This window comes from Salmo salar, chromosome 21 (genome assembly GCF_965601325.2).
Source record: "Salmo salar chromosome 21, fSalSal1, whole genome shotgun sequence".
Classification (NCBI taxonomy): domain Eukaryota; kingdom Metazoa; phylum Chordata; class Actinopteri; order Salmoniformes; family Salmonidae; genus Salmo; species Salmo salar.
Genome location: NC_138311.1, coordinates 35130730 through 35156834, shown reverse-complemented (window position 1 = coordinate 35156834; position 26105 = coordinate 35130730). Strand labels below are relative to the sequence as shown.

At 43.3% G+C, this 26105-nt stretch overlaps 1 protein-coding gene across 1 annotated transcript; it reads left to right on the top strand.

The window, feature by feature from the left end:
* The first annotated feature begins 258 nt into the window (after window positions 1-258).
* LOC106582206 (5-hydroxytryptamine receptor 2A-like) lies at window positions 259-26105 on the top strand. Its single transcript, XM_014165046.3, has 3 exons — window positions 259-1730; window positions 18074-18274; window positions 25095-26105. Exons 1-3 carry the CDS (start codon window positions 1253-1255, stop codon window positions 25949-25951), a joined length of 1536 nt encoding a protein of 511 aa, XP_014020521.1. The 5' UTR covers window positions 259-1252; the 3' UTR covers window positions 25952-26105.

The following is a 26105-nucleotide window of genomic DNA, read 5'->3' as shown; positions in this document are numbered from 1 at the left end:
TTATCAATGCAAAGCAGTACTTTTATGAGCTCTCACATAACAACTTCTAATGCTACTGTATGTATACGGAAGACCTACAGTGAACTGGACTGTGTCGAGAGAGAGAGAGGGAGAGAGAGAAAGAGAGAGAGACAGAGCACGCAAATTGAGTGAAAGAGGGGAGGGGCAGTGAAAGAGGGGAGGGGAGGGGCAGTGAAAGAGGGAGTGAGAGAGAGAGTGTGAAAGAGGGAGGGAGAGAAAGGTGCATGGAGAGGGGAACAGAACACAGAAAGTGTGTGAGAGAGCGAGAGAGAGAGAATGTGAGGCACGGAGAGCGTATGTGAGTGTCTGTGAGAAAGCAGAAACAGCACACCGTGGAATACTGCTCAGTAACTGACGGCTGAAGTGGGAACTTCCTAATAATCAGGGGACCTGGAGAACCTGTCACTTGTCAAATAAGAAAGAAAACAATGTAGGCTCTGTTAAGGCTGGATTAAAGGGCTGAAGGAATAAGGAAGAAAAAAAGGAAAAATGGAAGAAAAGTAGAGGAATGTTTTAAGGGTGACTGTTTTTCCCAAACTAGGATTTTCCATCCATCACATCTGGCAAAACTCGTCTCCCTCCCAGCTCAGAGGACGGACCTGGCTGGAAGTGTGTGTGTGTGTGTGTGTATATGTGTGTGTGAATGTGTGTGTGTGACTGAGAAAGAGAGAGATAGTGTGTGTGACACCTGTCGTCACTCATCATGCTTCTGAATAATTTCCATAGCACTCACACACACAGCTGTAAACCCTAGCAGGAGCAGCAAAGACACCTGAGGATTATCTGACACACACACACACACACATCTCATGTCTAATCTTCTCCATCGCTAAGATGACGTAAGGATTTAACCGAGCAATTCGGTGCCATCTGACAGTGTGGATACCTTTCTCACCAAACTGGCATGCTAGAGTTGAGCACATTCTAATGATTCTACTTTCCTGAATCCAAATGGATTCAATCTCTGATCAACAGGTGATAATGTGGACCTGAGAAAAGGATTGAATGTGAGAAATAGAGCTTAGGGTAATTGCTCTCTGGTTTAGGATACTTGCAACAGAGCGAAAGTCATAGACCTCTCTATTGTTCTGTGGCGTTTTTTGACACGTTGCTCTGAGCACAATGATGGAGATCATGTGGAGACTTTTAAGGACCCGACACATCCCTTTTGCTCCTCTCTTGTAAGAGACCTGTAGGAGTAAGTGTGTTGTAAGTAAAGTGCTGGAGGTGTATGGGAACTGACATAATGAACCTGCACGGGAACGTGTCGGAGTTGATCTCGTCTGCTGTCAAAGCTGTAACTATTCCGCCCTTTAACCCTGAACCTTGGCTTCCCGGGTCAGAGGGACTTCTGGGAAATGGAGGCAGGAATTTTTCAAACGGGTGTAACAGGAATGAAAACGCCGATGTGAATTACTTTCCGTCAGGCAACTGGACTCATGGAGTCAGGGGTTACAGTGAGGAAGGGAGGATCCTGGCATCATCGCTGTGTGCAACGGGGATGACGGCAGTGGACAAGAACTGGGCAGCGTTGCTGATCCTGGCGGTCATCGCCGTTACGGTGACGGGTAACATCCTGGTTATCATGGCTGTGTCTCTGGAGAAGAAGCTCCAGAATGCCACCAACTATTTCCTGATGTCGCTGGCCGTTGCTGACATGCTTCTGGGCATCCTGGTCATGCCCGTCTCCATGGTCACCATTCTCTATGGTGAGTGAGTTCCAGCTCAAGCTCAAAAATGTAATTGTCCCATCGTTTGAGTAACAATGGAAATGTGCCTTTGGCTTGCAGACAAACAGGCTCAGACACAGCATGCAGACAAACAGGCTCAGACACAGCATGCAGACATACGGGCTCAGACACAGCATGCAGACATACAGGCTCAGACACAGCATGCAGACATACGGGCTCAGACACAGCATGCAGACATACAGGCTCAGACACAGCATGCAGACATACGGGCTCAGACACAGCATGCAGACATACGGGTGTCTTTTTCTGGTGACGTGATGATCAATGTTTGACTGCCATCTTGACAAATTAAAACATTCTCGCTCATATCCAGAATATTTTCATGTAGACTAGCTTACCCGCAGAGCCTACAGTACCTGCACTGTAACTGCGAGCTGTTGGCTAGCACGCAGGTGCCAAGACCAGAGTAGTCACAGTTGCTATTTAAGGAAACAGTATTTGGGACAAAACTATTGGTAGAGTTGAAAATGCGATGGAAACACATTGAACATTAGATGTATATGCGGTACATGAAAACTTAAGTAAAAAAGCACGTCATCATGCACTGATGTTTATCTGCAACAAGTCAGTTTGGTGGAAACACCACTAGTTGGAAAATGACATCATTTCTTTATGCAGATTTTTTAATATTCGGATGAAAATATGTTGCTTAGATCATGAGATGAAGAACATACAGCCGTCTTCTGACAACTGCTGAACTAGGGGAAGATGTGTTTCATATAATCCCCTTATCCTCAGACCTTCACTCTTTACTGTCTTTATGAGAGGAAGATTGCCCCCTTGGTAAAAAAATTGAACTAATCCCTTGGATGGAGAGAGAGAGAGAGAGAGAGAGAGAGAGAGAGAGAGAGAGAGAGAGAGAGAGAGAGAGAGAGAGAGAGAGAAACCAACAACACGAATGTGTGTAGCGTTTGTTTGGCTAGGGTTAGAAACTTGGTTTGTGCTCAGCTATTTAGCCAGACACGGTAAGAGTTCATGTCAATCCAGCAGCAGCAAAACAAGAGTCAGCTGGCATGAGAATGAGCCTCAGCAGCTTCCTCTCAGACACGACCACACACAGAACAAAACAAAGCCATGTCATTATCTGCTGTCAGAGAACCAGATGTGTGATAGCAGGGCAACAGGTCATTCACAGACGGAGAGAGACAAGCAGAGGAAAATAAACAAGTGGTTTCGAGAGGCAAAAAAAAAGCGATGGGAATGACAGAGTTCCTGATGCTTCAATCAAGGGAGGGACTGGGAGAGAAACATCAGAGAGAGGCAGAGAGAAGAGAGGGAAGAGACAACAGCCTCGTTTATACCTGGTGCTAACATAGCGGGAGAGGTTGTTGTCCTGGCACCACACTGCCAGTTCTCTGACCCTCTCCCTATAGGCTGTCTCATCGTTGTCAGTGATCAGGCCTACCACTGTTGTGTCGTCAGCAAACTTAATGATGGTGTTGGAGTCGTGTTTGGCCATGCAGTCGTGGGTGAACAGGAGTACAGGATTAGACTAAGTACACACCCCTGAGGGGCCCCCGTGTTGAGGATCAGCGTGGCAGACGTTTGTTGCCTACTCTTATCATCTGGGGGAGGCCCGTCAGGACGTCCAGGATCCAGTTGCAGAGGGAGGTGTTTAGTCCCAGGGTCCTTAGCTTAGTGATGAGCTTCGTGGGCACTATGGTGTTGAACGCTGAGCTGTAGTCAATGGACAGCATTCTCACATAGGTGTTCCTTTTGTCCAAGTGGGAAAGGGCAGTGTGGAGTGCGATTGAGATTGCGCATCTGTGGATCTGTTGGGGCGGTATGTGAATTGGTGTGGATCTAGGGTATCCGGGAGGATGCTGTTGATGTGAGCCATGACCAGCCTTTCAAGGCACTTCATGGCTACCTTACGTGAGTGCTCCGGGGCGGTAATCGTTTAGGCAGGTTACCTTCGCTTCCTTGGGCACAGGGCTATTGTGGTCTGCTTGAAACATGTAGCTATTACAGTATAGGTATGTGATAGGGGGGCAGTTTTAAAAAATATTTAGTAAACAGACAGACCCTTTTGATCACGTGATTTTATGTGAAGTTAATGTGATAAAATGTGCAATGTGATAACATGAAACTACACATGTGACATTTGAGCACATGTGAAAACATGATCTCATGTGATATAAATGTGACAACATGGGGATGCAAAATTTGATTATGTGATCCCATGAACTATACGTGTCAAAATGTTTGCACATGTGAAGACCCAGGTGTCAAAATGTAATTGAAAATATCTTACCTTATTAAAAGGCATAATTGGCATTAATTCAATTTAAACAGTCATGGTCCCCTGCAGGTTGTATCTTCTTCCCGGTTTGTTCCAGAAATGTTCCCAAGAACATTTTTAGAATGTTCTTAGAACATTGTGTAATGGTTTCCTTGAGGTTTTCGTCTAGTTGCGGTGAAAATGCAGTAAATCACACAGTCATCCAGAACAGCTGGTGCTCTCGTGCATTCTTCAGTGTTGCTTGCCTCAAAGCGACTTGCCGCAGTCTTCCCTGTGGCTCAGTTGGTAGAGCATGGTGTGTGCAACGCCAGGATTGTGGATTCGATTCCCACAGGGGGCCAGTACAAAAAAAACAATGCATGAAATGAAATGTATGCATTCACTACTGTAAGCCGCTCTGGATAAGAGCGTCTGCTAAATGACTAAAATGTAAATGTAAATCTACAAGAAGATCTGCATTTTTACAGTTAAATGAAAGTGTTCATGGACAGTATGTTAGGGTACAGTGTTGTTCCCTAGGACAAAAAAAGTCACAGGTACACATACTTTTGTATATACAGTGTATGTGGACACCCCTTCAATTGAGTGGATTCGGCTGTGAAATCGAGTACACGGCCATGCAATCTCCATAGACAAACATTGGCAACAGAAAGGCCTTACTGAAGAGCTCATTGACTTTCAATGTGGCACCATCATAGGATGCCACCTTTCCAACAAGTCAGTTCATCAAATTTCTGCCCTGCTAAAGCTGGCCCGTTCAACTGTAAGTGCTGTTATTGTGAAGTGGAAACGTCTAGGAGCAACAACGGCTCAGCCATGAAGTCGTAGACCACACAAGCTCACAGAACGGGACCGCCGAGTGCTGAAGCACGTAAAATCATCTGTCTTCGGTTGCAACACTCACCACCGAGTTCCAAACTGCCTCTGGAAGCAACATCAGCACAGTAACTGTTCCTCGAGAGCTTCATGAAATGAGTTTCCTTGGCCGAGCAGCCGCACACAAGCCTGCACAATGCCAAGCGTCGGCTGGAGTGGTCGGCTGGAGTGGTGTAAATCTTGCTGCCATTGGACTCTGGAGCAGTGGAAACGCGTTCTCTGGAGTGATGAATCATGCTTCACCTTCTGGCAGTCCAACTGAGGTTCATACAGAAATGTTTTTTCGAGAGTGGTGTGGAAAAACTTGACTGCCTGCAAAGAGCCCTGACCTCAACCCCATTGAACACCTTTGGGATGAATTAGAACACTTACTGCGAGCCAGGCCTAATCGCCTAACATCAGTGTCCAACCTCACTAATGCTCTTGTGGTTGAATGGAAGCAAGTCCCTGCAGCAATGTTCCAACATCTAGTGGAAAGGCTTCCCAGAAGAGTGGAGGCTGTTATAGCAGTAAAGGGGGGACCAACTTCATATTAATGCCCATGATTTTGGAATGAGATGTTCGACGAGCAGGTGTCCTCATACTTTTGGTCATGTAGCGTATGAACTCACATGGTACAGCTCGGTACCTTGCAGGTATAATGTGACAGTTTCTACGCAATATTTGTAATATAAGGTACGATCATCTCAGCGCTTTGATGGTTGAGGGCAATGTACAACCATAAATGAAAGTGTTGTAGCAGTTTAAGTGTTTGATGGTTATGCCGATGCAAGTCAAGCACCTCTTTTGACACTGTCTGTTCTGCAAACTTTGTAAGATAATGTGTCAGTAATGAGCTGCACTGTAGAGGTTATTGTGCTTTTTCCAGTAACTCAATGGCAACTTGTTACCAGTGTGAATTTGTCATTTCTTAACTGAAAACAATTTGTCAGTAAGTTATTGTAAAATTCACAATAACTTACTATCAAAATGTTGCCAGTCACCTACAGGCAACATGCTGCCACTAGCATTACATGCCATGAACTTACTGTGGCTTACTGTAGCTACACCATCAGGTCAGTGAGTGTGACAGATTAGCTACAGTAAATAACTGTGAATATTACAATAACCCACTTGCAGCTAGTTGAAAGAAAGTTATTGAAAATTAAACATGAACTTTATGTGAACCAGCTGGAATTAAGCTACTGAAAATGCACAGTAAGCTCATAACAGGGAAGCATGTGATACTCAAAAGATTTACACAGATTGTAGCACTGACCTTGACAAAAGAGGTGCCCATGTTCTTCAACATTACAATAAATCCCTTAAACTGGTACAAGATTTATACTGACGGTTGGCACAGATACAACATATTTTAGACCATTCCCCCAAATATGCTAATGAATCCCTGCCAATACATTGCTCCCACCTACATTTCAAATTGCATTAATATTGTACCTTATATTGAATATATTGGGTAGACAAACGTACCACTATACTAAATTATCCTCACAGTCACATGAACCCTAAAAGATACCGACCAGTATGATGTGACTTCCTATGTGTACCACTGAAGGTACCTTTGACCTTTTTGTACACCAGGGAGCAACATTTTACCGTAACCGTACTCTTATTTTTTAGAGAATGTGGACATACAGTACCAGTCAAAAGTTTGGACACACCTACTTATTCAAGGGTTTTTCTTCATTTTTACTATTTTCTACATTGTGGAATAACAGTGAGGGGATCAAAACTATGAAATAACACATATGGAATCATGTAGTAACCAAAAAAGGGTTAAACAAATCAAAATATATTTTATATTTGAGATTCTTCAAAGTAGCCACCCTTTGCCTTGATGACAGCTTTGCACACCCTTGGCATTCTCTCAACCAGCTCCACCTGGAATGCTTTTCCAACATGCTTTTGAAGGAGTTCCCACAATTGCTGAGCACTTGTTGGCTGCTTTTCCTTTACTCTGCAGTTCAACTCATCCCAAACCATCTCAATTGGGTTGACTGGTACTGTATGTTCTTGGTAAAAAAACATTTTTTTTAAATGTACCTGGTAACCCTGCTGAGACATTAAAGAGATAATGCGGAATTTTGGCAACGAGGCCCTTTATCTACTTCCCCCGAGTCAGATGAACTTGTGGATATCCTTTTTATGGCTCTGTGTCTAGTATGAAGGAAGTTAGAGTTAGTTTTGTGAGCCCATGCTAGCATTAGCACAATGACTAGAGTCTATGGGTATCTGCTAGTATCTGCTGACATTGGGGAAGTAGATAAAAGGCCTTTTTGCCAAAATCCCGAAGTATCCCTTTAATGCACTCCAGACCAAAATGTTGCAAATCCCCAGAGCATTTATGCACACTTAAAGTCAAGTGTCCCTGAGCACTGCTACTTAATCACACAATTATTGACTTGATTCTGGGCACCTTTTAACAGTGCAGAAATGTATTTTTTCCAATAATTCTGTGGCAGATCTCGGTCATGGCCACAGACCTGGTGGTATAGCAAAAAAAAATCAGGTTGCTGGCATCTCCCTTACAGAAAAAACACATAATTTTACATGTGGAAAATCATTAGAAAATGTGTTTTTGGAACACTTCACATGTGACATTTCACATGTGAAAACATGTGCTTTTGGAACATATCGCGTGACATTTCACATGTGAAATCATGTGTTTTTGGAACACTTCACATGTGACATTTCACGTGAAAACGTGATCACATGAAATTCATGTTTTTTCCCTAAAGGGCTCTGCATGGTCAATCCCCCGCAGAAGTCAGAGCAAACATACTTTTGTGCTTCGCGGAGCAGAGCAGTGCTGTTGTGAAGGAACTTACCAAGGAAATTAGTTTCTGTTTATACAGGACTTCCAGCCCCCACCTACCATCAACCAATAATGTCAATGCGGAGCTATACGGAGCCCTCCGCATTGTTACAAAATGTGAAAGGTTTACAGCGATGAGGTACGGAGCTTGATTTGGCCTCTGCATGCCTCCTGAGGCTCCACAATTCTGTTACACCCTCCATACAAAGCCTCTGACCATATTTTCAGATCAAGCATAAACTGGCTGAGTGAGGAATGTTAGGATTTTTCAAAGATGTTCTCAAGACATTTGTTTTACCAGTCATCAGGACATCAGATGATGGTCCCAGATGGTCCCAAGCCATTATAAGTAAAGTAATGGTATGGTTGTTTTAAAGTAAGTGGTACACTGTTCAGCTAAAATATGACCTAGTCTGAGAATTGAACTGACAATCTCTGGATTTCAGGTGCACTGATCTGTCTGCTGCACCAGAAAGCCTGTTACATTCCCCTACACATTTCTTACCTATAATACATCTCTGCATATAGCAGAAGTGTGCCATCTGAAGTCTGAACTTCTGTTTTATATAGTTATAAATTCAACTGACTACTCTCATCATTGATTTAATTGACTTATTTCAGCAATTTGAGGGTTTTCTGTATAGTTGTCTGATGTTGGTGGGGAATATTATTATGTTTCAATGCTACTCTAGAATCACTATGATAAATATAATAGTTTTTCTTGAGTATACTTTTAACAAAGCTGAGATTTACTTTGAAGTCAAAAGTGTAGGAACACAGGTTAAATCAGTTGTTGACACAGACGTGAAGGCGTAGCAGAAAGATTGGAATGCATGTTAGATAATAATGACTGTATAAATAAACATACGCAATGTGAGTCAAATATGTAAGTTAAAAGCACTGTGTGCGTATCATAACAACTCATTTTTGCTGGTTTCACATGTGAAATGTCATGTGGTTTTTCTGTAAGGGGAGAAAGAGAAAAGGAGGATTAGATTAGAGCTTTTCTTGCTTATCCTCCCACCGTTATTTATACATAACTAGTAGTTTCACATTCTACCTACTGGAGCCCACCAGTGGTTTACTGTGTAAATGCAGCAGTTAGAGGTGATGGATTGGGGATGTATTTATTTACACTGCTGTGTGTTGATTTATGGAGTCTGACTGCTTCCAGTCTTCTTGTAACTAGTTCTAGAACCCTGTTTACACCAACGTCAAGACCAGGAATAGGGACATCAACGATGACGTATTGTACACACACACACACACACACACACACACACACACACACACACACACACACACACACACACACACACACACACACACACACACACACACACACACACACACACACACAAATCTCAGGTAGTGACTACTTTTCTGAAACTATTGGATTGGACGCATTCAACTAATGGAACTGGAACTGCATGTTGACTATAGAAATAGCATGAATAAACCACACACAATCTTCTATACTTTTCCAATATATTTGGCAGTCATTTTTGATCTACACAATACATTTCTATCTGAGCATTCTGCAAATGCACAGCAAATTCTCCGGTGTTAAAAATGAACACAGAGTGTTAAATCAACACTGAACTTGTTGAGTCTGTGGACCCATACAGACACTGGAACAGTGTTAAATTAATACAGTGCTTAGTGTAAAGCATTATTCAAATATTTCCCAGAGTGCCTTGCCTTTTTGAGTAAATTGTAGAGTTACCACTCATGACTGTATTTGTTAGTTACAGAGACATGGTTTTTGCATTCATCCATTTTTGGTCCTGTTGAGTTCACCAAGTGGAAAGGGAAAGGGGGATACCTAGTCAGTTGTGCAACTGAATGCATTCAACTGAAATGTGTCTTCCGCATTTAACCCAACCCCTCTGAATCAGAGAGTTGCGGGGGGCTGCCATAATTGACATCCACGTCGTCGGTGCCTGTGAGCTCCTAAGTTAATATATTATCATACAAAAAAAAAACATTCAAATATATAGTCCATAGAACCGAAAATCGATGAATGCAGACAAGACAGAAGCTTATTCTACACTAAATAAAACACATTATTTGAACAACAGTGCAGAAAGTGTGGTTTCACAATAAAAAAAATAGAAATGATGTCTTGACCATCACCGATATCATGTCTGTCGCCTAATTAGCATCCCAGATTTAACGAGGTGGAAGATGAGTTCATAATTTCCTTTTAATGAGGGCTTAGGTGGTGAGCTGCAGTAACTGAAATCGTGAAATGCCAACACCCCCACAAACCTCCCTTCAACAGACAAATTGATAAGCTTACACGGAAGACTAGACACACACACACACAAGAGTGATCGCAAGGAGACACACAACTGCACGCACACACACCAACACACACGCAAGCATGGACACACACACATACACAATTAGCACCGGTTTCAAGAACTCTCTGTCTGTCAGATGGATAGTCCCTTGTCCTTCAACAGCTCTTTCTATCTCTCATAAATTATAGTGGCAGTTGGCTGTTTAATTAGATTGTGAGTTAAAAAGGCAAAACATGGATGGAGTTCATCTTAATTATAAGTTTCCCTCTTTTTCCTCACTCATACCCTGCTGTCGTACATCCCTACCCCAGGATCTCTGACCTTAGTTCCCCTGATGACAAGACTGTGTGTGATGTTTTCTCTGCATGTGACAAAGCATGAATTTACTCTCTCCTGCTTCTGTGGATAAAGCCTTTGATATCAGCCTCGTCACCAGATGACTTTACACTTCCTTAAACTCCCTATCTTCCCCTGCAAAGTCTGTTTCCAGCTGTGAAGACAGGGCTCAGTAACCTCAAAGTCAGAGCAACGAGCCTAGATCAGACCAGAGAAATGATCCCAGAGGACCAGATCATTATCATTCAACTGGGATATATACTGTACATGATACACGTACATCAGAGATAAGAGGAGTTTAGATTACTGTGTCTGTCCATCAAGCAGCAGGAGGACAGTGGACACTCTTCATGTTCCAAACGTGGAAGTAAACCTTTTTACCGTGCTAGGGGTCTGCCTGTGATATATACTAAACAAAAATATAAACGCAACTTGCAACCATTTTCAAAGGAAATCAGTCAATGGAAATACATTCATTAGGCCCTAATCTATGGATTTCACATGACTGGGAATACAGATATGCATCTGTTGGTCACAGATACCTTAAAAAAAGGTAGGGGAGTGGATCAGAAAGCCTGTATCTGGTGTGACCACCATTTGCCTCAATGCGCACGACACATCTCCTTTGCATAGAGTTGATCAGGCTGTTGATTGTGGCCTGTGGAATGTTGTCCCACTCCTCTTCAATGGCTGTGCGAAGTTGCTGGATATTGGCGGGAACTGGAACACACTGTCGCACATGACAATCTGGAGCATCCCAAACATGCTCAATGGGTGCCATGTCTGGTGAGTATGCAGGCCATGGAAGAACTGGGACATTTTCAGCTTCTAGGAATTGTGTACAGATCCTTCCGACATGGGGCCGTGCATTATCATGTTGAAACATGAGGAGATGGCGGCGGATGAATGGTACGACAATGGGCCTCAGGATCTCAACACAGTATCTCTGTGCATTCAAATAGCTATCGATAAAATGTACACTTTACATGTTGCGTTTATATTTTTGCTCAGTGGATATAATCAGAGTTAGTTACATATACTGAACTGTCGATGAAGATCATAAAAGAAAATGTCTGATACAAGGTGTGGGAAGAGATAGTTTGATTTTTCACCCCATCAGACCTCATGTTCATCATGTAGAGTTGAAGTCGTAAGTTTACATACACCTTAGCCAAATACATTTAAACTCAGTTTCTCACAATTCCTGACATTTAATCCTAATAAAAATTCCCTGTCTTAGTTCAGTTAGGATATCCACTTTATTTGAAGACTGTGAAATGTCAGAATAATGCTAGAGTGTCAGGTGTGTGCGTACTGGTAGCGAAGTCAGGTGCAAGAGAGCAGAGATTTGTGAACAGGCGCACACTTTATTGAGGCAAAAGTGCAAAACGTGCAAAACAGTCACAAGAATTATGTTTAACAATAAACATCTTCGTGAAATACCACGGAAAAAACAAACCAGTCTGGCGCGTCAACAATAAACACGTAACACAAACAATCTTTCACAAAGACATGATGGGGATCAGAGGAATAAATACATGTAGATTGATTGGGGAATGAAAACCAGGTGTGCAGGGAACAAGACAAAACAAATGGATACATGAAAAATGGAGGGGCGATGGCTAGAAAGCCAGTGACGTCGACCGCCGAACGCTGCCCGAACAAGGAGAGGAGCCGACTTCGGCGAAAGTCGTGACATAGAGATAATTATTTATTTCAGATTTGATTTCTTTCATCACATTCCCAGTGGGTCAGAAATGTACATACACTCAATTAGTATTTGGTAGCATTGCCTTTAAATTGTTTAACTTGGGTCAAACTTTTCGGGTAGCCTTCCACAACCTTCCCACAATAAGTTGGGTGAAATTTGGCCCATTCCTCCTGACAGAGCTGGTGTAACTGAGTCAGGATTGTAGGCTTCCTTGCTCGCGCACACTTTTTCAGTTCTGCCCACAAATTCTCTATGGGATTGAGGTCAGGGCTTTGTGATGGCCACTCCAATACCTTGACTTTGTTGTCCTTAAGCATTTTACCCCAACTTTGGAAGTATGCTAAGGTTCACTGTTCATTTGGAAGACCCATTTGAGACCAAGCTTTAACTTCCTGACTGATGTCTTGAGATGTTGCGTCAATATATCCACATAATCTTCCTTCCTCATGAAGCCATCTATTTTGTAAAGTGCACTACTCCCTCCTGCAGCAAAGCACCTCCACAACATGATGCTTCCACCCCCATGCTTCACGGTTGGGATGGTGTTCTTCGGCTTGCAAGCCTCCCCCTTTTTCCTCCAAACATAACGATAGTCATTATGGCCTAACAGTTCTATTTTTGTTTCATCAGACCTGAGGACATTTCTCCAAAAAGTACGATCTTTGACCCCATGTGCAGTTGCAAACCGTAGTCTGGCTTTTTTATGGCGGTTTTGGAGAAGTGGCTTCTTCCTTGCTGAGCGACCTTTCAGGTTATGTCGATATAGGACTCCTTTTACTGTGGATATAGATACTTTTGTACATGTTTCCATCAGCATCTTCACAAGGTCCTTTGCTGTTGTTCTGAGATTGATTTGCACTTTTCGCACCAAAGTATGTTCATCTCTAGGAGACAGAACGCATCTCCTTCCTGAGCGGTTTGACGACTGTGTGGTCCCATGGCGTTTATACTTGCGTACTATTGTTTGTACAGTTGAACGTGGTACCTTAAGGTGTTTGGAAATTGCTCCCAAGGATGAACCAGACTTGTGGAGGTCTACAATTGTTTTCCTGAGGTCTTGGCTGATTTTTTTTATTTTCCCATGATGTTAAGGAAAGACACACTGAGTTTGAAGAGAGGCCTTGAAATACATCCACAGGTACACCTCCAATTGACTCAAATGATGAAGCTTCTAAAGCCATGACATCATTTTCTGGAATTTTCCAAGCTGTTTAAAAGCACAGTCAACTTCTGACTGTGCTTTTAAACAGAATTGTGATACAGTGAATTATAAGTGAAATAATCTGTCTGTAAACAATTGTTGGAAAAATGACTTGTGTCATGCACAAAGTAGATGTCCTAACCGACTTGCCAAAACTATAGTTTGTTGACAAGAAATTTGTGGAGTGGTTGAAAAACGAGTTTTAATGATTCCAATCTAAGTGTATGTAAACTTCCGACTTCAACAGTAAATTAAATTAAATCCACGTGGGTACTGTAACTTAAATTGCATTTGAGTTTCCATGCATAATTTACTCAAGAGTCACACATCTCAAGTTTGAATTCAGACAATAAAAACATTTTTTTTTCATAGGATCTCGTAAGAAATACTAGAGTATATGGTTTTATTATAGTATCTCATACAGGCAGTACGAGGTTGAGTTATTTGACAGACAGCAGATGTGTTCCCATGGCACCAGACGTCTGAGGGTCACATGATCCGTCACTCATCAGAAAGGTGAGAGAGGAGAGAACCCAACCAGCTATAGAGGGCAATGTGAGATATGAGTTACTGTACATCTATGTTCTCACTCTCCCTCCCCACTCTCTGTCTCCGGTCTCTTACCTGGGTGTATTCGGTTTACCATTTTAGAACCAAATGGAAGCCAACAGAGCAAACCAGAGTTTCCAGTTGGATAGATTCAGGTACAGTGGATTCGGAAAGTATTCAGATCCCCTTACAGCCTTATTCTAAAATGGATTAAATTATACTTTTTTCTACAACTTGATTGAAGTCCACCGGTGGAAAATTAAATTGATTGGACTTGATTTGGAAAGGCACACACCTGTCTATATAAGATCCCATAGTTGACAACGCATGTCAGAGCAAAAACCAAGCCATGAGGTCGAAGGAATTGTCCGTAGAGCTCTGAGACAGGATTGTGTCAAAGTACAGATCTGGGGAAGGGTACCAAAAATGTCTGCACCATTAAAAGTCCCCAAGAACACAGTGGCCTCCATAATTTCTTAAATGGAAGAAGTTTGGAACCACCAAGACTCTCCCAAGAGCTGGCCACCTGGCCAAACTGAGCAATCGGGGGAAAAGGGCCTTGGTCAAGGAGGTGACCAAGAACCCGAAGGTCACTCTGACAGAGCTCCAGAGTTCCTCTGTGGAGACGGGAGAACCTTCCAGAAGGACAACCATCTCTGCAGCACTCCACCAATCAGGCCTTTACGGTAGAGTGGCCTGACGGAAGCCACTCCTCAGTAAAAGGCACATGACAGCCCGCTTGGAGTGGCCCAGCCAGAGCCCGGAGTTGAACCCGATCGAACATCTCTGGAGAGACCTGAAAATAGCTGTGCAGAGACACTCCCCATCCAACATGACAGAGCTTGAGAGGATCTGCAGAGAAGAGCAGAGAAGAATGGGAGAAACTCCTCAAACACAGGTGTGCCAAGCTTGTAGCGTCATGCCCAAAAAGACTCAAGGCTGTAATCGCTGCCAAAGGTGCTTCAACAAAGTACTGAGTAAAGGGTCTGAATACTTATGTAAATGTAATATTTCCGGGAGGGTTCTGGGATACATTTGCAAAAATTTTGAAAAACCTGTTTTTGCTTTGTCATTGTGGGATTTTGTGTGTAGATTGATGAGGGGGAAAAACAATTTAATCAGTTTTAGAATAAAGCTGTAAAGTAACAAAATGTGGAAAAAGTCAAGGGGTCTGAATAATTTCCGAATGCACTGTAGGTCCCTCCCCGTTTCGTTCGTTTCCGTTTAAGAAACGTTTTGCAACAGAATTGGCAGATGAATTCCCCTCTGCTCTCCCTCCTTTCTCAGGCAACTTGTTCATTTGGACTATTATTCCTGTCATTGTGCCATCAGAGCAGCGTGGAATAGACTGACACTCTTTGAGCCTGAAGATGACACATTGGCAAATTGCCTTCTACTCTCCTCTATTCTATCTCAGAAATATTCACCCACTTTCCCATCTCCAAATTCTCTCCAGCTCTCCTTCTAAAGACACACCTGATTTAACACGTAGTATTATCATTACAAACATATTTCCTGGCTGTTTCAACATACACACACTCACATGGTCCAACAGTGTGTTTCTAGGTTCTGCACCGAATGTAATAACTGTGATTCTAGTCTTTTCAAAGGAGCAGACCTCTTGATGTTCTGAATCAGAATCACAATCTAAAGGCCTTCCAGCCATTATACAGGATTGTTTTTGTCAGAACACAGACATATTGTTGGAATAACCTGTCATTGTTTCACTTTTTTACCCATTGTATTGGCCCTGGTGGATTAGAGTTCTTTGAGCTTTCATGTCAATGAGTTGATTTTACATGTTCTTGGAGAGATAGGCTTTATTAAGTTGGATTAATTCTGTATGGTAACCTTTTTGAATTTCTACAGATGGTCTTTTCCAAGTGGACTTAAGGGGAATCTGGCCAAAAGTAGTGTCAAACATATGGCTAGCGTTTTAAAAAGAAAAATATATATTTTGCGGGGGAGCAAACTCAATTTACTTTAAAACAAAATCTAAACTGTCTAGAAATAATAATGGACCTACATTCATACAGTTTCTTGACTGTGTCCAGCTTGCTAATAATCCCGGAATGAAAGCAAGACAGTCAGGGAGCATCGGAAATTCCCAAAACATTGGATAGAGGACTATTTTTTGCGTCTTCTGACGGCGAGGAAATATAACACATTTTCAGTGAGGCCATCCGGACCTCGTTGAAGACCAAACGTGGCCCCCGGGTGCAAAATGAGTTTGACACCCCTGATCTAGACCTACAGAGGCAGAGAGAGAGAGGAGGAGGGGGAGAAAGGGAGATGGAGAAATAGAGTAAAGCGAAACATGTTAGAAATACACTATTCACCCCTGACACAAGGCAGCACTGAGGAAGTACTAAACCAGATAAAGTCAGAAAGAAAACCTGTTCAGAATTTTTTATGCCGGTTGGGTCCACATAACTTAACAAATCCTTTAGCGGTCTCTGGAGATACTCTTTGTGTCTGTCATTGATGAAAGACTTGGTGTATACACTGTGTGGTCATGAAGATCCCTAGCTTACCATGTCTCTAGCTCACCGTGTCTATTCCTCTCTCCTTCTCCCACTTTATCTTTCACTGGTCCTCTCTCTTTCCCGTTCTCTACCCCTCTCTCTCTCTCCCTCTTTCTCTCTCACCATTCCTCACTCTGTTTGGTAGGAAATACAAATGCAGCTTTGGTCAGGGGAAAGGCAAACAAGCCTGAAGCTGTCAGCAAGTTTGAGGAGAAAAGCTCTTTCATTTGTCTCCAGTTCCCAGATTGATGCCACTGCCAATATCTGCATGGACATATACAGCCTCCCTCTATGGAACTTAACCGAACATGTCCTCTTCTTAGGGTGTTCAGACAAGCGTGGGCACTTCTCTGCTTGAGCTGGGAAATACTGCAGTGTCAAGTGTTTTTGGGTTTCTGAAAAGTAGGAGTGAAAATATGTTACTTTTCAGCAGTCTTCTTTTCACTGGGATTATTGGTCGCTCTGCGAACAGCACTGAAGGGTAATTCACTGTGGCTGCTCTGCAAGGCCTTAAACCAGCATCATTAGGCTCTCTCTGCTTCTCTGGCTGCAGGTCAGAAAGACTAATTTAGGCTAAATCCTACAGGGTGGGATGGAGAAAACTCAGGCAGACTGATTAGAGATAAGGGAATGTACTACACTATATTGGCTGCAGGTGACACATCATCATTATAAGATCCTAATCTGCAAACATGGACTGCCACCATTTTATCCACCCTACCTTATTCCCTCTATCTTCCCTCCATCCATTTCAACATTCAGATGGGCAGACCAAAATATCTTACCACAGAGAGGTGCATGCTGAGACAGCTGGATGTCTAATGACTTTCTATCTCAGAAAGATGAAAGAGGGAGATAGAGAGAGAGAAAAAGGAAGGAAGGGATAAAGGACGAACGACATGCAAAGGAAAGAAGAGAACGAGAAAGGCAGAGCGATAGAGAGGGAAGAAGAGAAAGAGACACACATAGTCAGTCCGTGACCATGGTGATGACAATGAGTCACTGAGTCCAAATAAACAGGCTTTATGTAAGGTTCTCCTTCACCTGGAGGAGAGGAGCGAGGGAGTCTGTGACTTCCCCATGGAGAGAGAGAAATAGAGGATAAAATGGAGAAACAGTGTAACTGCCACGTCTGACTGTGGATGCAAAAGTGACATTCCCTATCTCCAGGCTATTATCCAGGCAGTGTATTTGTGTTGGCCTGGTGTGGGGATCTGTCGCATACTATCAGATTCTGCTGCCTGGTCTTTATTCGGCACGTTACTGTGTAAACGTTTAATTTGGAGGTTGTATTAAGTTTTGTCTTTGTGGGGGATGTAGTTACAGTTTCTCAAGAGTAATATTTTATTATAAAAAGCCTTCTCCATTCTGTGAAAGGCTGCCTTGTGCTGTGTGTGTTAACCTCAGTGTGTATGTGTCTTAAAGTAGCTTAAGTCTTTGTTTTAGAGGGTTTGGTTTCACGCATCTGAGGCTTTCTATTTAATGTGTTTTGGTCACCTCATAAGAAGCTTTTTAGTGGATATTATTACCCAACAACTCTGTTAAAAATGTCACAATGCCACTGCAAATGTGTTTTACAACCAACTCCAATTTCATAAAAACTAATCTGTGTTAAAAGTCTCACATACTGTATATTGTGTAACTGGTATTCCCATTACAAGACAGCCTTGTGTAATCTCTGTTTAATTCCGCTGTAAAAAAATAAAGAATTCATTGTTTTCTCTGTGTTCCCACCTACAGACTACAGGTGGCCCCTGCCCTCTGACCTGTGCCCGGTCTGGATCTATCTGGATGTGCTGTTCTCCACAGCCTCCATTATGCACCTGTGTGCCATCTCTCTGGACCGCTACATCGCCATCAGAAACCCCCTCCACCACAGCCGCTTCAACTCCCGAACCAAGGCCCGCCTCAAGATCATGGCTGTCTGGACCATCTCTGTGGGTAAGAAACAGGAAGAAAAGCCTGTACAAGTACACTACCTGTCACGTCCTGACCAGTAAAAGGGGTTATTTGTTATAGTAGTTTGGTCAGGGCGTGGCAGGGGGTGTTTGTTTTGTGTGTGGTATGGCTCTCAATCAGGGACAGCTGTACTTCGTTGTCGCTGATTGGGAGCCATACTTAGGTAGCCCTTTTTATGGCTTTTTCTTTGCATCTCTGCCTAGAAGTCCAGCATCTCGGAGTCGCCTCTTCACTGTTGACGTTGAGACTGGTGTTTGGCGGGTACTATTTAATGAAGCTGCCAGTTGAGGACTTGTGAAGCATCTGTTTCTCAAACTAGACACTCTAATGTACTTGTCCTCTTGCTCAGTTGTGCACCGGGGCCTCCCACTCCTCTTTTTATTCTGGTTAGAGACAGTTTGCGCTGTTCTGTGAAGGGAGTAGTACACAGCGTTGTACAAGATCTTCAGTTTCTTGGCAATTTCTCGCATGGAATAGCCTTCATTTCTCAGAACAAGAATAGACTTACGAGTTCTTTCTGGACATTTTGAGCCTGTAATCGAACCCCCAAATGCTGATGCTCCAGATACTCAACTAGTCCAAAGAAGGCCAGTTTTATTGCTTCTTTAATCAGTACAACAGTGTTCAGCTGTGCTAACATAACTTCAAAAGGGTTTTCTAATGATCAATTAGCCTTTTAAAATGATAAACTTGGATTAGTTAACACAATGTGCCATTGGAACACAGGAGTGATGGTTGCTGATAATGGGCCTCTGTACGCCTATGTAGATATTCCATAAAAAATCTGCCGTTTCAAGCTACAATAGTCATTTACAACATTAACAATGTCTACACTGTATTTCTGATCAATTTGGTGTTATTTTAATGGACCAAAAAATGTGCTTTTCTTTTAAAAATAAGGCAATTTCTAAGTGACCCCAAACTTTTGAATGGTAGTGTATATGCTGCTCCCTTGAGAGAGACAGACAGAGACCATATGTCTGTATTTGTTAATATAAAGTGTGGTCGACGGGTGAGGGGCATATTTAGAACCAAGTGTTTGTAAAACGTCCCCACATGTGAACATTTTACTGTTGGATATGGGCAAGGCAACAGGCGCCATTGGGTGAGAGCAAAGGAGGGATGGAGGCTGTGAATGAGGGAATGAAAGGAGAATGACTCATAAGCAACTGTAATTTGAGTTTCAAGGTCTATATTATTTAGTGTAAAAGCCAACAATCAGGACTTTATAATGGCCTAGTTGATATCCAGCTGATCAAGTCAATGGCCTAGCATGAAAAGGAAATTATTGAGCCACTAATTCAGTCTGGTGCATCAAACCGTCAGACTTAGCTCCATACAGAACAAACATGTGTCATATACAGTGGCAAGAAAAAGTATGTGAACCCTTTGGAATTACCTGGATTTCTGCATAAATTTGACATAAAATTTGATCTGATCTTCATCTAAGTCACAACAGTAGACAAACACAGTGTGTGTCACATCTGTCGGAAGGAGCGGACCAAAACGCAGCGTGTTGAGTGCTCATCTTCTTTTATTTAGATAAAGTGAACACTTAAACAAAATATAACACAACGACATATGACAGTTCTGTAAGGTACACAGACTATACGAAAAACAACCACCCACAACCCACAGGAAAAAACAGGCTGCCTAAGTATGGCTTCCAATCAGAGACAACGAAAGACACCTGCCTCTGATTGGAAACCATACTCGGCCACACATAGAAAATGAAAACTAGAACAAATCCCCATGAAACAAACCAACCCCAAAACACACAAAAACAACACCCCCTGCCACACCCTGACCATACTACAATGACAAATTACCCCTTTTACTGGTCAGGACGTGACAGTGTGCTTAAACTAATAACACACAAATGATTGTATTTTTCTTGTCTATATTGAATACATCATTTAAATACTCACAGTGTAGGTTGGAAAAAGTGTGTGAACCCCTAGGCTAATGACTTCTCCAAAAGCTAATTGGAGTCAGGAGTCAGCTAACCTGGAGTCCAATCAATGAGATGAGATTGGAGATGTTAAAGCTGCCTTGCCCTATAAAAAAACACTCATAAAATTTGCTTTTGCTATTCACAAGAAGCATTGACTGATGTGAACCATTCCTCAAACAAAAGAGATCTCAGAAGATCTAAGATTAAGATTTGTTGACTTGCATAAAGCTGGAAAGGGTTACAAAGTATCTCTAAAGGACTTGATGTTCATCAGTCCACGGTAAGACAAATTGTCTATAAATGGAGAAAGTTCAGCACTGTTGCTACTCTCCCTAGGAGTGGCCGTCCTGCAAAAATGACTGCAAGAGCACAGCGCAGAATGCTCAATGAGGTTAATAAGAATCCTAGAGTGTCAGCTAAAGACTTACAGAAACCTCTGGAAGATGCTAACATCTTTGTTGACGAGTCTACAGTACGTTAAACACTAAACAAGAATGGTGTTCATGGGAGGACACCATGGAAGAAGCCACTGCTGTCCAAAAAAAACATTGCTGCACATCTGAAGTTCACAAAAGAGCATCTGGATGTTCCACAGCGCTACTGGCAAATTATTCTGTGGACAGATGAAACTTAAGTTGTGGTGTTTGGAAGGAACACACAACACTATGTGTGGAGAAAAAAAGGCCCAGCACACCAACATCAAAACCTCATCCCAACTGTAAACTAGGGTGGAGGGATTATCATGGTTTGGGACTGCTTTGCTGCCTCAGGGCCTGGACAGCTTGCTAGCATCTATGGAAAAAGGAATCCCCAAGTTTATCAAGACATTTTGCAGGAGAATGGAAGGCTATCTGTCCACCAATTGAAGCTCAACAGAAGTTAGGTGATGCAACAGGACAACAACCCATTAGACAGATGTAAATCAACAACACAATGGCTTGAACAGAAGAAAATACGCCTTCTGGAGTGGCCCAGTCAGTCCTGACCTCAACCCGATTGAGATGCTGTGGCATGACCTCAAAAGAACGGTTCACACCAGACATCCCAAGAATATTGCTGAACTGAAACTGTTTCATAAAGAGGAATGGTCCAAAATTCCTCATGACCGTTGTGCAGGTCTGATCCGCAACTACAGAAAACATTTGTTTGAGGTTATTGCTGCCAAAGGAGGGTCAACCTGTTATTAAATCCAAGGGTTCCCATACTTTTTCCAACCTGCACTGTGAATGTTTACACGGTGTGATCAATAAAGAGATTAAAAATTATAATTGTTTGTGTTATTAGTTTAAGCAGACTGTGTTTGTCTATTGTTGTGACTTAGATAAAGATCAGATAAAATGTTATGACCAATTTATGCAGAAAGCCAGCACACCTAACTATTTCTGTATCGAAGCTGAAGCTGCTGCTACAATGAGACATGCCCTGCTGTAGGAGTTTCATCAACTTTTAGGGTTCAAATAACCAGACGTAAATTTGTATATAATTTAAGAATATTAGAGGGTCGATCAGATCAAAAATAAAAACTGCCTGTCAGACTTGTGTGGCTCCTTTCCATTGCTTCAAACCAATGCCTCAATACCACCACTGATGATCCAGTCATGCTGGTCAATACCACCACTGATGATCCAGTCATGCTGGTCAATACCACCACTGATGATCCAGTCATGCTGGTCAATACCACCACTGATGATCCAGTCATGCTGGTCAATACCACCACTGATGATCCAGTCATGCTGGTCAATACCACCACTGATGATCCAGTCATGCTGGTCAATACCACCACTAATGATCCAGTCATGCTGGTCAATACCACCACAAATGATCCAGTCATGCTGGTCAATACCACCACTAATGATCCAGTCATGCTGGTCAATACCACCACAAATGATCCAGTCATGCTGGTCAATACCACCACTAATGATCCAGTCATGCTGGTCAATACCACCACAAATGATCCAATCATGCTGGTCAATACCACCACTAATGATCCAGTCATGCTGGTCAATACCAGCACTAATGATCCAGTCATGCTGGTCAATACCACCACTAATGATCCAGTCATGCTGGTCAATACCACCACTAATGATCCAGTCATGCTGGTCAATACCACCACAAATGATCCAATCATGCTGGTCAATACCACCACTAATGATCCAGTCATGCTGGTCAATACCACCACTGAGATGATGCGGCAGTCAGTGCTGGTCAATACCACCACAAGATGATGCGGCAATCATGCGTGGGTCAATAACCACGCACTGGGAATGATCCAGTCATGCTGGTCAATACCACCACTGATGATCCAGTCATGCTGGTCAATACCACCACTAATGATCCAGTCTTGCTGTGTAGACCCAGGTAGGCAGGGAGAGACATTGTCACATAGAACCAGGGAAGCAGAGAGAGACAACACACAACGTGGGGAGGAATGAACCAATGATATGACTCACCATTCCACAGGTTCCAGGCCCCAGGTGGAAAGTTATCATATGATACGCTGCTGCCTGCAAATTAAATAAGATTATGTCACTGCTGCTTATCTTCATGTTATGTATCATCCCCCTCTCCTCTCGACCATCTGTACACGGCAGACCGAGAAAGAGAGAAGAGAAATAGAAGCTGAAGTGTAGCTGATGTTACACAGAACTGAGATGATGTATGCTGTTAAACAAACCCTGGAACACAGTGCTGCTACTGCCCAGCCTATTGTACAAGACTCCTACCACAGAGAGAGATCACTGAAGACCTTACAAAATCCCACCTATACACAGAACACACGTCTACACGTACACACCTCATCCTGTACAACGAATATGTGCAAGCACGTACACATATTACGCACTAACAAAGTCACACACACACACACACACACACACACACACACACACACACACACACACACACACACACACACACACACACACACACACACACACACACCTCAAATCGCCATGACCAAGGAAAGTTCCTGGGCCATGACCAGGACATAAAAAAAAATTCATATCAACTAATCATTTTTGTAAGACTGCAAAGCTCAATTAAATAATAATACTCTTTGGTCTTTGTAACCTGCAGTCTTTCTCTTTCTATTAAATCATTCAGGAGCTTCCTACAGCTTCCTGTATTTCTGTCATGTTGTGATGTGTCTTCCCTGGAGCTGTATCTCTCTCTCTTCAGACACACTGGGTATAGCTTCCTAGAGCAAAGCAACACGCAATTACCAAAGGCATAACAATGTACATGTTGGCATCAGCAGTTCAATGTCAATGTAACTGCCACAGAAAGATTTTGTGCAAACATGGAGGGATAATTAGCTGAGCTATATTTATTGGAATAAATTTCTCCTCCTAGCATTTCTTCTTCCTGAGGTTAAGCTCAGGTTTTGGGAAGGGTGAGCTGATCCTAGGTCTGTGTCTAGTGTGATCTCTAACCCGGAGCTCAGTGTATCTGTGGCTCTGGTGTTGATGTGTTAGTGTGGAAACATGGCAGAGATGGTTGAGATGTCTGGATCAGGTATGTGTTCTTTGGCCTGTCTCCAACTGCTGGGCCAGGGGGTGCTGCTCTGCTTTACAGAAACCACTGAACACACACCCAGGGAACCACTGAACACACACCCAGGGCAATGTGAAGCTAGTCCAAACAACCTGTAATACTAGGGAAGAATTAAGTAAAGATACAGGAACATAAACAAAGGCTTACATTAAGAAATGTTGGACTTAAGTCATATGATTGATTCAGGGTTCCATGGCCATCTGGTAACAAAATGTTGTCTTGACTCTTTCAACTGCTTCCACATCCCAACCCACACACAATAAGAAATCTCTTTCTCAACTTGCTAATACTCTTGACGAAATTGCATTTCTGCATTTTCTCTAAGCCAGCCAAAAAATAGTGGTTAAGAAAACATCAACTCAAAGAAAAACTCCACCTTTCTCTCTCCAAGCCCCTCTATCTTTAAAGGAAGGAGATTGTCAGGGGGAAGAGAAAGAGAGGCAAAATGTCTATTTAATTTCAGAATTCTGCAAGCGTGTTGATGGATATTTGCCTCTTAAATTTGACAGGTCTGTAGTAAAATTGTGAAAAAACGAGGGACTATTTGATTCCTTCAGATCTGGATGCCAGACCAGACAGAATTGGGGAAATAGGCTAATGCCCTTGCAAATGTGAGGTTGTAAATCATTGAATCTGTTACCAAAGCCTAAAGCGATGTGATCTTAATTGGAGCTGGTTCTGGCAACCGTCCCGTCTATTTTCCTGGTCTAAGCCCCAAAATGGCCGTCAGTTTCAGGCCAGTTGCACTCCCTCCCTAAGGTTATTAGTCTTTGCATTTCACTGTGTTGCAATGGGGATGAAAGCCTTAGTGAATGGCTCCAGATGCTTCTGTCCCTCTCCCTCACAAATCCAGTTATTGGACACTAATGACACTAATGCTGGGCCTGTGAGGGGAAATTGCAGGGTTTATCTGTCCTGGTGGGCACACAGTGGTGATATGAGGACTATTGCATTATTGATGCCAGAGGATCCAGCCGTGGTGGATTGATTTATTGTGGGAATGAGCAACAGGTGTGCTTTGCCCGTTGAATGATCTGTACATTATAGGGCCAGACTTTTTGATATTACTGGCACAATCTTGAAGTGCCACAGTGCTATTTACCGTTTAGGCAGAGACAAGCTGTACAAAATTGCTTTTACTTTTTCAATTTGAAATCTTAAATAAGAAGTGGAACACACACACACATGTAAACACGTATGTACGCACCCACCCACCCACCCACCCACCCACACACACACACACACACACACACCTCATACTAAACTAACCTCTCTCTCCTCTGTGTCTTTCTGTAGGTATCTCCATGCCCATCCCCGTCCTAGGCCTGCGGGACCACACCAAGGTGTTTAAAGAGGGCAGCTGCCTGCTGACAGACGACAGTTTTGTCCTGGTGGGCTCCTTCGTGGCCTTCTTCGTCCCCCTCACCATCATGGTGGTCACCTACTTCCTCACCATCAGCGCCCTGCAGAACGAGGCTACCCTCTGCCTGGACCAGCTGGTGCCCCGGCCCAAGAGGATCGCCACCCTGACCCTGGGCTTCCTCCCGCAGGGCTCACTCTCCTCAGAGAAGCTCTTCTTCAGGCGTTCGCTCAGCCGTGACACGGGAGGGGTAGGAGGAGGGGTCGGCGGGGCCGGTGTGGACCCGCGGTACGGGCGTCGCACCATGCAGTCAATCAGCAACGAGCAGAAGGCCTCCAAGGTCCTGGGAATGGTCTTCTTCCTGTTCGTGGTCATGTGGTGTCCCTTCTTCATCACCAATGTGTTGGCGGTGGTGTGCGACCCTGTGAACTGTGATCCGGGGGTGATGGGGGGGCTGCTGAATGTGTTTGTGTGGGTGGGATACCTCTCCTCAGCCATCAACCCTCTGGTGTACACTTTGTTCAACAAGACGTACCGTGCAGCCTTCTCCCGCTACGTACGCTGCCAGTACAGCCCAGAGAGGAAGCCTCTGCAGCTCATACTGGTTAACACCATCCCTCCGCTGGCTTACAACTCCACCCACCTGCCCCTGGAGGAAATGGGGTCCCTCGGGAATGGGGTCCACAGCAGTGGAGGACCCAGGGACTCCCTTAGAAACCTTGTGAGGACCAAATCAAACTCAGACAAACACAAGGCAACCAGGGACAAAGATGAGAGCATCAGCTGTGTGTGAGGCTGTGAGCCTGTAAGGACTCAATCTCCCATAATCCTAGTGGAATGTGCTGGGTTTTATTAGATTTCCCATGTCAGTCTTGTTTTGGGAGGGAAACACTGGGAACGGGGGTTCCTGTGCTGGCAGTAGCGGTTCTAGACCATTTCAACTGGGG